The 12,061-nt window shown below is 46.4% G+C and overlaps 1 protein-coding gene across 5 annotated transcripts in view; it reads left to right on the top strand.

Annotated features, from left to right (window-relative positions):
* Positions 1–265: 265 nt before the first annotated feature.
* Positions 266–12,061, top strand: part of Acc (acetyl-CoA carboxylase) — a 135,562-nt gene continuing 123,766 nt past the window's right edge. For 2 of the 5 annotated variants that reach the window (XM_077673972.1, XM_077673971.1), the window contains exon 1: positions 266–506. In XM_077673972.1, the coding sequence (XP_077530098.1) occupies positions 284–506 (223 nt within the window). In that variant the 5' untranslated portion in view covers positions 266–283. Of the gene's footprint in view, positions 507–8,085; positions 8,378–10,409; positions 10,520–12,061 lie in introns of those variants that run through there. The other 3 variants (XM_077673973.1, XM_077673976.1, XM_077673974.1) reach the window with 3 other exon arrangements.

Here is a 12,061-nt window from a genome sequence, read left to right as displayed (position 1 = left end):
AGACGGTCTGCTGGACCCTAGCAATAGACAGGTTCCTATAAAAACGTTTTCCCCCCGTCGATCATTCGCACCTTTTTTCTTCGACATGCGATCTTTGCCGTCGTCTGCAAGCTAAAGCCGTTCGTGCTGTAAGCGTCGCAAAAGCAAGACCTCGAACAACGCACGCAGCCCGCACGAACCGGAGAGATAACGAACGTCGCGTCGTATCGCGGCCGCTAGAAATGCCCGGAGATCTCGGGAAAAACTGCAAACGGCCTCTCGCGATCGCCCGGCCGCCGTGGCCATGGTCGACGTCGAGGCGGGGGGAAGCGAACTCGCTTGGGCGATGGTTTTTGCGATAGTGTTCGCGGCCTTCGCAACGCTCGCCGCTCGTGTCCGCGAGCATTTAGTAGTGGTTTCAGTTAAGGATCGATCGCTGGAAAAGCCTCCACCCGAGTGTCACCGAACGGATACGCTACGCGTCGAAGCACTTCAACCAGTCGAAGAACTTCACCCAGCTACCAAGGGTAAGCGAGCCGTTTGATTTTGGAATAGGTTAGCCACGTTCTACGCTCCCGACTAACAAACAGCTCAGGTCGCCTCGTCGATATGCGGGTCCGCTACGCTTCAACTGAGGCGTCAGAGCGTGGCGGCAGCGGGCGTTTTGTCGTGGGCTCTTTCTGTTCCGAGGAGCTTTTGCGGCATGCAAGTTCACGATGTTGCATCGTTACGTGAACGTGGCGTCGTTTACCCTCGCCGGTGTTTACCCTGCTTTCGTAGCTGAATTCTTTATCAGAGCATGGGCCCTATTCTCGACTGCACAAATTCCCGGGGAACTGGGGAATTTGCCGGAAGTCTTTTCTGATTGGCTTTCAGTTTTGGTCACGTGCTTCCGGTTGACAATGCGGTTCGGTGTGCGTTCGTCATTTTGACGTTCATTAAGTTTACTGACGACAGTTCTAAAGCTCGCCTTATTTCCCTCTGCGTGAAGTGCACAATTCTTGGCCGGCAAGGAAAAACTAGACAAAACGCAGAGTACATGACAACGTAGGCCTGTTTTTGCCATTCAACAACATTATGGCTTGCAGGCCATGCCCTCTCTGTGATTGGCTGAAAAGATGTGATGTAACGTAAACAGTTGAATGGGATGTATACGTCCCACATTGGCAGCTTTAGGCTGCGTAAAAATGGCTTAGTGATACGTAACAGCTTGCAAATTTCGGCTGCTTTTGCCGCAAAATAGGGCAAAAAATTTCCCCGACATCGGGAACTTTCGGCAGGGAAAGGTAGGGGCTGTCACCGTGCCCATGTCAGCCAAACTACGCATGCGTCATTACAGCTGCAACTGACTGGGCATGCGCAGTCACGGTAGCACTGCTGTGGTTTCGGTAACATCGTCTCGCATCGATGAAATAAGCAGCGCATAACCACATTTCCAAAGTTGATTGATTGTAGTGTTTAACGCGCCGACGCAACGAAGGCGATGAGGCGCGCCGTAGTGGAGGTCTCCGGATTAATTTGGACCACCTGGGGATCTTTAACGTGCGCTGGAATCTCGTACACACAGGCGTTTTTGCTCTTCGCCTACATCAGAAAAGCGGCCGCCGCGGCCGGGAATCGAACCCGCATCCTCGTGCTCAGCGGTACAACGCCTTAGCCACTTAGCCACCGCGGCGGGTTGCGTTCTGGATAAGAGCACAGCTTCAGAGACTTGTTGACTAGCGCATAAGAATCTGGAGAAACATTAGACTTGAGGCAAAGCACATTATGATGAAGCAGCAGGCCTTCAATAGAAGTTAGTAGTGCTCCATGGCTTGATCCTTATGCCAAGCAATGCGACTAACGCGAACTGTACAAAGGACAACTTAATCGGAACTATAAACATATTTCTTTAACAACAATTCTATGCAAAATTTTGCAGCGCATCTTGTCAAGTCATAAGTAGAAAAACTGCGCGTAAAAGACAGGACTAAGACAAAGGGGACAGGACAGGCGCGGATCCTAATCCTGTCTTTTACGCGTTGTTTTTCTACTAATAAGATGCAGCAACAACTAGGCCAACAACACGCTGTATTGGTGTCGGGCCATATTGTTACCCATAATTATCGTATTCGACTTCTTTTTTAGAGGCTCCAGCATATATTCTGCAAACGTTTTTCACGCGGAACGCATCTTCCTCGCTTCACTCCTTTTATTCACACCATTTAAGACCGTCGTTTAAGGGCTGACTACATATTTTCACTTTTACGAAGCTTTTTTCATCAGGTTGTTGTTCTGACTTGGCCAACCCACCTAAATCTTAGTGTCCTCGGTTTAGGCATTTTTGCATTTGCCAGGTTATTTCAGTTTGCTACAAACTGAAATCACTTTGTTACAAACTGAAACCAGTTTGTTACAAACAGTTTGTTACACAGTTTTGACGAATTCTGGTCAATCTACAATAGTTGGGGCGCATTATCTGTGGCAAGAGATTGAAAGAGAGAGAGATAAACTCTTTGTTAAAGAGGAAATTCAGAGAGGTTTCCCCACATCAGTTCTGCCGGCATGCTACTCTGCGGGGAAAGGAGGAGAGGGAAAAAGACAGTAGGTGTAGTGAACGAGAGGAGAGTAGTGTTAGGGAAAAAAAATAAAATCAAATACGGTCCTTCTTCAGGGCATTGAGTTCAAAGTTTCTTGAAATGACGGGACGACTACAATTTCGTTGACACACCAATGTTCTAGAGAAATTCGATTAGCGAGGACAGGGTTTTGCGCTGAGCGGAGGGAGAGGGCCATGGTCCAAGTACCAATATCAGTGTCAATGGTCCAGGGAGGAGGCAATAAATTCTATGTTGTAAGCGGCACCTAGAGTCGGCATAAGCAGAGCACTCCAGTAATACATGTTCAACAGTTTCAAGAGAACCACAATCATCGCAATATGGGCTTGAAGTCTGGCCGATCCGATGCTGTGTTTGAAAACCTTACCCGATGTTAAACCACAGCGCAAGCGACACGACACAGGACGATAGCAAGACGACACACGAAGCGCCGCGTCCTGTGTCTTGTCGCTTGCACTTTGGTTCAACATGCATCACCAACTCACCCACATTTTCACGTTGCTAACCTTACTCGAGGCAGGATATCAAGGGCAACTTCTGCAGAGCAAACTGACGGACGGGCAAACATGTGTGCATAGTAGTGCTTTTTTCAGGCTCAATAAACCAGGATGGTCACAGCGACGCATTAAGTGCAGCGCGTGACTCGACGTCGCCCGTAAAGTGTAGTGTTTCGTTGGTGGCGTGTGAAGGACGTCGAGAAAAGGACGATTGGTCGCAACATCAATGTGACACGTGTGCTGATCCATGCACGATAGTGTGGGTGCAATATCCGCGGCGAGTTTTGGTTGAGAGTTCTGGGGCGGTACTTTCGTGTTTTCTCCGTTTTGTGTCCGTTTCAAAAGTGTCCGTTCTGAGCAAGCCCTGATTGGCTAAAAGCGAACACGCGGATGTTACTCCATGCAAGCACGGCGGAGCTATGAACGGCGGCTTCCCGGAGTAGACTATTAAGAGCAGACGATTAGGAGCAGACGATTTTTCGTTGCCTTTTTGTTGGTTCGCTGGCGGAACAATAAACACCTAAAGGATAGTTTAAAATAGGTTTAGTCGTTTAAAATGTGTTTACAACAACAATTGTTCCAATGTCAATCCAAAGCCCACCTACAACTGGAAGTATGTCACAATAAGACGGACGCAAAACGGGCGTTTTCGAAATGGACAAAGACGAGAATACCGACCCTGCTCTAAATACATTAACGTACATTCATGACGTCATCCGCAGAGAATAGTAAAATGGCGTCAACTATTCGCGCAGGTTGCGCTGTTTCCGTGCCCAGTGAGAAATGGGGACACAGATGGCTGCAGCAGGGGTTATTCAAAAAGTCCTCATAAAATACACTCTTGACGATTTAAAAAATCAGGCAGCTCTGTTGGTGTTTCACTGTCGTGAGCAGATGGGAAAATCATGCACCGCTCCTTCTAACGACGACGATGGTTGAATGTGAAGCGTCCTCGTAACGGATTCTTTAGTTGTCGTCTGAGTTTCGACCATGTCGAAATGGAGCACTCGGATAGACGCCGGCGTCATAACGCGAAGGCCCCAGGTGCGATTCCGGCCAGTAAAGCTTTTTAACACGAGAGTGTTTTATTCCCGGATACACGAAGATTTCGTTGACGCCATATCCGTCACGGAAGTGCCGCCAGTACAACGAAGCAAGCGGCCTGTAAAGGGTGCACCCCTCCACACAGGATCTTCTTGCGGGGAAGCAACGTTTAGTACTAAGGAATAACTTACACTGAGGGTTGTTCGTTTTCGGGTGTTATATTTTAACACGACATTGTTTTATGCCGCGATACCCCGAGATTTCACTGACGTCATATTCGTCACGGAAATGACGCCAGTGCACCTTTGCCGAAGGGACCCATCAGCAGGACGTCGCTCGCCAAGCACACCAAGACCGCCGCCGACCCGCAAATCATGTGCTCAGCTGGAGATTTCGCTGCACATTTCACATTTCGTGTTTTACTGATTACTATGACAGAGGAACCTACCACAGTTTTTTTTAAAGGCGATAGTCTTTCTTTGGCTGCTTGAAGGAGAAAATTTTGGTCTGTCTGTCTGCATGTCTGTCTGTCTGTCGAAAAGAGAATTTATTAAAGCTAATTGCAGTATAGGACCAGTTGTAGTTAGCTGCTACACGGGTTGTCAGGGCACAGGATATAATCAATGTTCTCAGAGGAATCGAAGTGAACCTCACACAAGTTCACAAAAAAACAAAGTGTGTCGGTCTGTCTGCCCCTCTATTCAGCCTGCCGGCCAAATTGAAAAAGAAGCTGCCCAATAGGTTTACATACCCACAGCCAAATCTAAACGTCTAAGTGCGGTAATAATGTTCATACTTGTCAACATTGTTGAACAATAACAAAACATTACGTAAATGTGATGCAGGAAATTAATACACGAGTGATATTTGCAGCGTTCCTTTATAAAAAATTTATGGATGCTTGATTTTGCGATAGGAAAGAAAATACTACCTCAACTGCATGCAAAAAACATTCACTGTCACTGCTGCCCTCGCGCCACTATTGCTGTTGGCGGCATTTTAAGAAATCAAACGGCAGCACTTACGAAAGGTTCCACAATTGATTCCACGTTCCGCTTGGAGCTCACGTTGAGTAGGGCAACGGGGTTCCATAAACTTTGAAGTAGGGCGCCTTGATTCACGCGAATCTCCACCGTACGGCAGCGCGGGCATCGAGGCACCCGGTCTGGAGCAGTGGAACGCGGTAAATTTAAATTGACTTGAGCAAACCTCTAGCGTGTTTAATTTAGGGGGAGAGCGACGGGAGAGGAACAGCATGAGAGGTGAGCGGGAAAGCGAAGGGGGGCATTTACTTGGCAAATGTCGATGAAGGACTTTTGTGTTTCGTCGACATTGCAACGAAAGGAGCAGATTCACATCTAATTTTCTTCTTTCACTTCACTCTTTCACGATGATAATGATCACTCATCATCATCGTCAGAGAAAGTTGGCTTTCCTGCAGGGTGTTTTCTCGTTACAGACGCCATCAGTGAGAATACAGAAGTTTCGCTTTAAAACGTCTTACTTTCACAATTCGAATGTATTACACATTATTTTGTTCCCATTTAAGTTATTTCAGCAGTACTACGTAATGCACAACATCATCTATAATTTGCATAACCACGGCATTCAACCAACCAAAAATTAGGGTAACTTTGCATTATGCATTATTTTGTTGACATTTAAGGTGCTTGATGTCATGATATTTACGGAACATCATCTAGAATTTGCGTAACCGGCGCATTGCACCAACCAGAACAAAAATTAGGTTAACTTTATATTATGAATCTTTGTTCCATTTAAGCTATTCACGTCAAGTGCTATGTCATGAAATTCACGGATCATCTACAATTCTCGAAATCAGTGCACTGTATCAACCAAAAATAAGGGTAACTGCATTATGCATTCTTTTTGTCCCCATTTAAAATCTCGATGTTCTTGTTTGGGGCGATAATATAGTATCTAATTCGTTATGCCTACACATTTCGCAAAATAAAATACTCCGCGACTTTGTACGTAAGTTCTGTAGCTCTCTTCCAGTGTATATCTACTTCATTTTAGTAGTGTGCCTGCCAACAGAGCAGTTGACTCACCTTTTTTCTGCTTGCGTAAATATCACGCTAGGAAGTTATTCTTTTTCTCAACTGGCACGACTATTCATATCCAATCGCCGTATGTATTTCCCAGCCACGAAAGAAATTTTCAACTGAATCGAGGTGATAGACTTTCAATTTTTAGGCTACAAGATGTCAGCAGTGACGTGAGAGAAACTGAGTTATCAGAGTGTAACTGCACGCTAGCATTCAAGGGATACGATCAAACCGAGCTAGAGAGATGACCACAGTCGTCTAGGAATGTTATTGGCGGTGGCCTTGGTAGGCAACCGCCAATCGCACAAATAAGTCCCTGTGACGTCAAAAGAACACGGCGAAAAGGTGGCTGGTAGGTTGCCACTTCTTATTCTGTATGCCACAATATCTAGCTTAGTTGGCAGTCTGCGTTAGTAGTGGGCATTATTGTTGTTGATTCAGTGCATTCTATGTGATTAACTAAATTCTAACTGTATCTTTATGGCCATTTCGCAATACAGTTGAACCTCGCTTTAACGAAGTAAGCCACCGGTACCCGCAAATTATTTCGTTAAATCGGGAACTTCGTAAAATCGAGAGAACGACAAATTTCGTTCGAGAAAACGACAAATTTATTGGCGCGAGAAAAAGCTTGTGATTTTCGCTTGCGCGCCCTTCGTGAGCAGCGTGAGCACGCACTTCTCGTAGCTGGCCAGTGAAGTTAAAGCGTCCTCGACCCCCTCGTGTGATCCAGCAAACCGCCTCAGAAGGTCGTTGGCGTCCATCACCTGGCTTGGTGCGGGCACGGGAGCTTCAACAGTATCCGAATAATTCGCATCTTCAGACTCCTCTTGTTCGCCGCAAACAAGCTGGACTATCTCCCCGACTTGGAGAACTTCTGTTGTGTCAGTGTGCGCTTCTGCGTCGGCGTTCACGAAGTCACCAAAGTTCTGATTTGCGGCCACCTCGTCACGCCGACGGAGCTCTTCCCAACAACCGGGTGATGCCTCTTCCTGCTCGTGTTGCGGGCTTGTGGATCCCGCAACACGAGCTAACAGCACACTGCCAGCTCGTGTGCCTACACTGTGCTTGCAGCACTAAGCCAGACATTCTAGACATCATAAATTCGGAAAACGCTCTTTTTCTATGCATCTTTTTTTGGAATGCTTCGTCAAATCGGGTTTTCCGGCTGAGCTCGTTTCGTCCCTTCGAGATCGTAAAAGCATTAAGCCAATGGGCAACTGCGAAGGGAATCCGAATTTGTTCGTTAAATCGGGAAATACGTATAATCGGGTTATGTAAAATCGACTTTCAACTGTATGTACTTGTTCGTTCTCTCTTGATTTCTCTTACTCTAAGATTAGTATACACAGTGCACCCCCAAAAACTATATTCCTGATCATTTCAAACGCTTAGTCACAGCAACGAACCCGTTTTTTTTTTTCGTTTCTAGTTATCCGCTTGCGTGCTGGGCTTCTCGCAGGGCTTGATTTCGACCATCAATTCACTGAACACCCACTGCAGTAGCTTTCCTCCTGGGTAATGAATAGGCTGTCGGGCGCGTGCATTCTTCTTCTCTCGGACAGGTTCATTGCAACCGGAGAAGCGGAAAGGATAATAACAACAAAAAACGTGCGATTTCAGGGCTCAACACAGCGCGAAAACAAAGATCGTCTGGCAACAGGCAGCTAGTAATTTAGTCGTCTGCTGTTGGCCTCCGTACCCCACCGCGGCTTCTCTCTGTGATTGCGCCTCATATTGCGGTTTTCCCTCGCCGGTCGGGCGTCTTGCGAAGGCCAAGACTTCGTCAGGAGCTGCCGACGTACGAGCGTGGCGTACAAGGAAAACGCCGACGGCGAGTAACGTTCTCCGGAAAGAAAGGAAAGAAAGAGAAGATGGTGGCCAGTTCACACGTGCGTCTCGCCACGGGATAGTCCCACGTGCGTTTCCACTGCATGCGTCGTCTGCTAGTGACGGCAGTGCTTCGTCCACTTCTCGGGGGAAAAAAAGAATCCCGGCATACTGGTTAGCGGCAGAGTGCGGAAAAGTGCTCGCTGCCTTCGTTGGTCTGCAACGAAAGGAAACCGTTGGGTTCGAATATCTTCTGCTGTAGTCGTCGGTCGTGATAGCCACCTCTGAATTTTTCTGTGGTGAACAAAAAAAGACTGCGGAGAGCTTCCGCCATCCTTGTGGATTATGGAGAACTCGCCAGGTAAGTTCTTTTTGGAGCTTGCCTCGTCGCGGGATTATTTTTGCCTCTTCTTTTTGTTGCTTAAGGTTAGGCCCAGGGTTAATCAAGCGCCACCCTGCATTGACGTCGGCACGGGTTGCAAGAAGGGGCATGTGTCCTTCGTAAAGTCGGTTGTCGAGGCTATAAAAGCCCTCTACTGTCAGTTTTAAGATCATTGCGTAGCCTATGCACACGCTCTTTTTGTTGAATATGTTTGTAAATATACGGATTTCTTATTCACTGTTTATTCGGTCTCTTTTTCGGTGACAAGAAATTGTATCCCGCTCTTCGGGTTTTATCTCTCATTGGAACCATTTCTAGGGATAGTTTTAGGTTTTGGTACTCCGTACACGTTATTTTTGTGATGAAAGCGATGCTTCGTGAATAGTTATTTTTATTTTTTCAGTATTTTGATACATTATAATTCTATGGTTCCTGAAATTATGTTTTTTTTCTGTAATTTCAAAGCATGGAGGCCGAAGTAACACGACTCACCTTCTTTAGTAGCTTGTCCTGGTACGATGTGACAGTGCCAAGGCGGACCTCAGGTCCACAACTGTTGATGTCCTACCGAGCGTACACGAAATAACGTTTGCCTAATGCACAGGGAAATACTTCATTCGCCAAGCTTTAGCTAGCTGGTAGCAATATGACCACAGGGATGCTAGTGACTGCAGGAAATTTCTCCTTCGTTAGTTGCAAAGTGGTACTAGATTTTACTCTTTTTATTCTGCCATCGAAAGGTCTAATGAAGCTTGACGTTCCAGCTTTGTTAAAGCACAAATGTCCTCTGTGGTCTTCGCGGTCAAAAACAAAATCAAATACTCATGTTATGTCATTAGGGAGTGTACTTTGTTCGTATGCCGAACAACTTTTAAGAAAGCCGCCTGCACAGAGGCGCCACAACTCAAACGTTTTTCTGGAGTCGGTATTCACAACTTGACCTTTATTCAACCATTTTTTCTCGAACGACGACTTCACAAATTATTTGCTTTTGTGTTTCCCAGCAGAAGTGTTGCGGAAAAACGCGAATAAGGAAACAAATAAGTCCTACTTGCCGAACCCGTCAGGATCGGTGCTCTTGAAGAGCTCAGAACTGTGGAATTGTGTGCAGTTTGTCTGAAATAAACGCATCACTTAGGAGATATTGGAAAAACGTTGTCAACCAAGGAAAACACTGAAAAAAATTAGAAGAAAACTGCACATGATTGCACAAACGTGTCGCGATAGTTCAGGCTCACGATTACAGCCGCCGTGGGGCCTTTGGCAAACTGCTTGAACCTTTCAGATACCTTGAGGAAAGCCGTTGCAAACTTATAGTACCGTTACGAGCGTTCTGCAAGCTGGTAGTCTGGCACGCCTCTTGGCAGGTGTGCTCGTCGGATGGTGCCCATAGCCACCTATTGGAGGGGAATCGACCTGTCTCCCCTTGGCCGAACCTTTGTCAGCCAAGCCCGTGCAAACACGGCAGAAGACGGGCACGCTGAAAAACTGGCTTGCTAAACATGGGCATGGAGTTAAGCGCATGTCTGTGGAAACAACAGCATCAAGCTTATCATCATCGTCCCCACCATCGTCATGTCCACCACGGGACGAAGGCTTCTCAACTCCTCATATTTACGCATGTCACCATAAACTGACGAAAGTGCCCAAGAGCGACAAATATCTCGGGAACAGTTAAATGGAGCGCGGGTTACAGGAGGAAAACTTTACTCTCCTCTAACGGCGGAGCACGGAGGAAAAACTTTTCGCTCGTAACGCGACAGAAAGTACGCACCCAGTAACATTGGCGCAGAATTGCAAAATAAAAAACCGCGAACTTTCCTTTTCCTCCTGCTGCGTGGCGGCAAATTGTTTCCCCTTTGTTTCTGCTCCGCAAACTCGCGCAGATGTTGGCCGGAACGTTTCCGGCTTGGTTTCGTATTCACGCGCGGCGCGGCACCGCACTTGCAGGCGGAACGCTAGCAGACGACAGTGCGTGCCTCGGATGCCGCCGCGCCGCCTGCGTACGCATCTGTCGTCTGCATATCACGAACATGTTCGCATGCCTCGAAGTCCTCTTCCGCTTTGTCCTTACCCTGTTGGGATTCAAAGCAGCTTTCCGGAGAGCGAGAAGGCGTACATGTGAGTACCCACAAGCGGCCGGATAAGACCCACCAGCGGTTACGCTTATTTTGTTTTCCCTCTCACCCTTCAACCGCTAATTACTTTTCCCCGTTTGTTTTGTATCGCGTTCTTGCTTCTGCAAGGTTCTTTGTGGAAAGCTGCGGGAATTGTAATCTCGATGCGGAAGGTTCTTTCTGCGAAGTTTTATGCAGTAATTTACACACCACTTATCTTATCTTTGTTGGGCCATTATGCGTCGTGAGTAAAGTTTCGCTTGTGCGCTGCCTTAGCGCAGTTTTTGCGCAGAGAGTAAAAAATGCGGAATTCTTTTGTTTGGGCGTGTGGAAAGAGATTACTGGTGCAGTTAAGGTAGCTTAATTGGCTCAATTTGTTCCAGGAAACAAATTGGCGCATGACGTCAGAAGCCATTTTAGTTACCGCTTCGTTTTGTTCATGCAAGAACTTCCTTAATTTCGAGGAACATATATGGTGACCGAATACCTGGAGGGCTGTTAGAAACGTTTTGTGTTAATCTTTCTTATATGGCACGTAGCAAAAGGTCATCGACACCAAAACCTCGCGGCAATGCCTTGCTCACCATGTCGGTTGCTGCGTATGTTGTATTAATGCAATAGGTTTGCGCTCACTATGTCAATACATACATACATACATACATACATACATACATACATACATACATACATACATACATACATACATACATACATGCATACATACATACATACATACATACATACATACATACATACATACATACATACTAAATTCAAGCGTACATGCATATTCATATACATGCAAGCATTCATGCAAGAATACATGCATACATGCATGAGCACATTCATGCATGCGTACATGCAAGCGTACATGCACACGTATATACACGAAAGCGTACATGTAAACATGTGTACATGCAAGCGTGCATACAAGCACACATAATTACATGAAAGCCCACAAACATTTGCCTATGCCTGCATACATGCAAGCACACATACATTCTTCAAGCATATCTACATGCAACCACAAATACAAGAAAACAAGCAGCAAGGTGGACTTTCCCTCAATTTTGGGCTGGATGGACACTTTGGCATTCCAATACTAAGTGCTCGATTTTTTTAGAATATTTGTCACAGCATACACAGGCTTGATACTGTGGCAATTATATCCTGACGTAAATGCTTGTCCTCAAGTAGCCTTCTTGGGCCTAAGGAAGAAATACACAAAGTTTTTGTATTTTTGCATACTTGTGATTTCTCTAATTTTCCACTTGGCAAAAAATTGCCACTTGCCACTTGCCACTTGGCAAATTTTCCACTTGGCCACCGCGTTGACGCGTGCGCAGTAGTTAGGTACTTTCCGCGCACGGGTTTTTTGGCAGATCGATTCATTCAGTACACAGTCTGCCAATCCCGCAAGAATCATGGGTCGGTAACAGCATGTGCGCTCTCAAAGCTTTCCAATGACCTACCACATTGATTCTCTTCCTGGCCGCTTCAGGCACGGTGCATGCAAAGTGCAAGTATAAAAAACAAGATGGCAGAA

Source organism: Haemaphysalis longicornis, unplaced genomic scaffold (genome assembly GCF_048455015.1).
Source record: "Haemaphysalis longicornis isolate Haplotype H1 unplaced genomic scaffold, Haemaphysalis longicornis Haplotype H1 scaffold_6, whole genome shotgun sequence".
Lineage (NCBI taxonomy): Eukaryota > Metazoa > Arthropoda > Arachnida > Ixodida > Ixodidae > Haemaphysalis > Haemaphysalis longicornis.
Note: the sequence above shows the minus strand (reverse complement) of the source record. Positions and strands in the feature narration are given on the sequence as shown.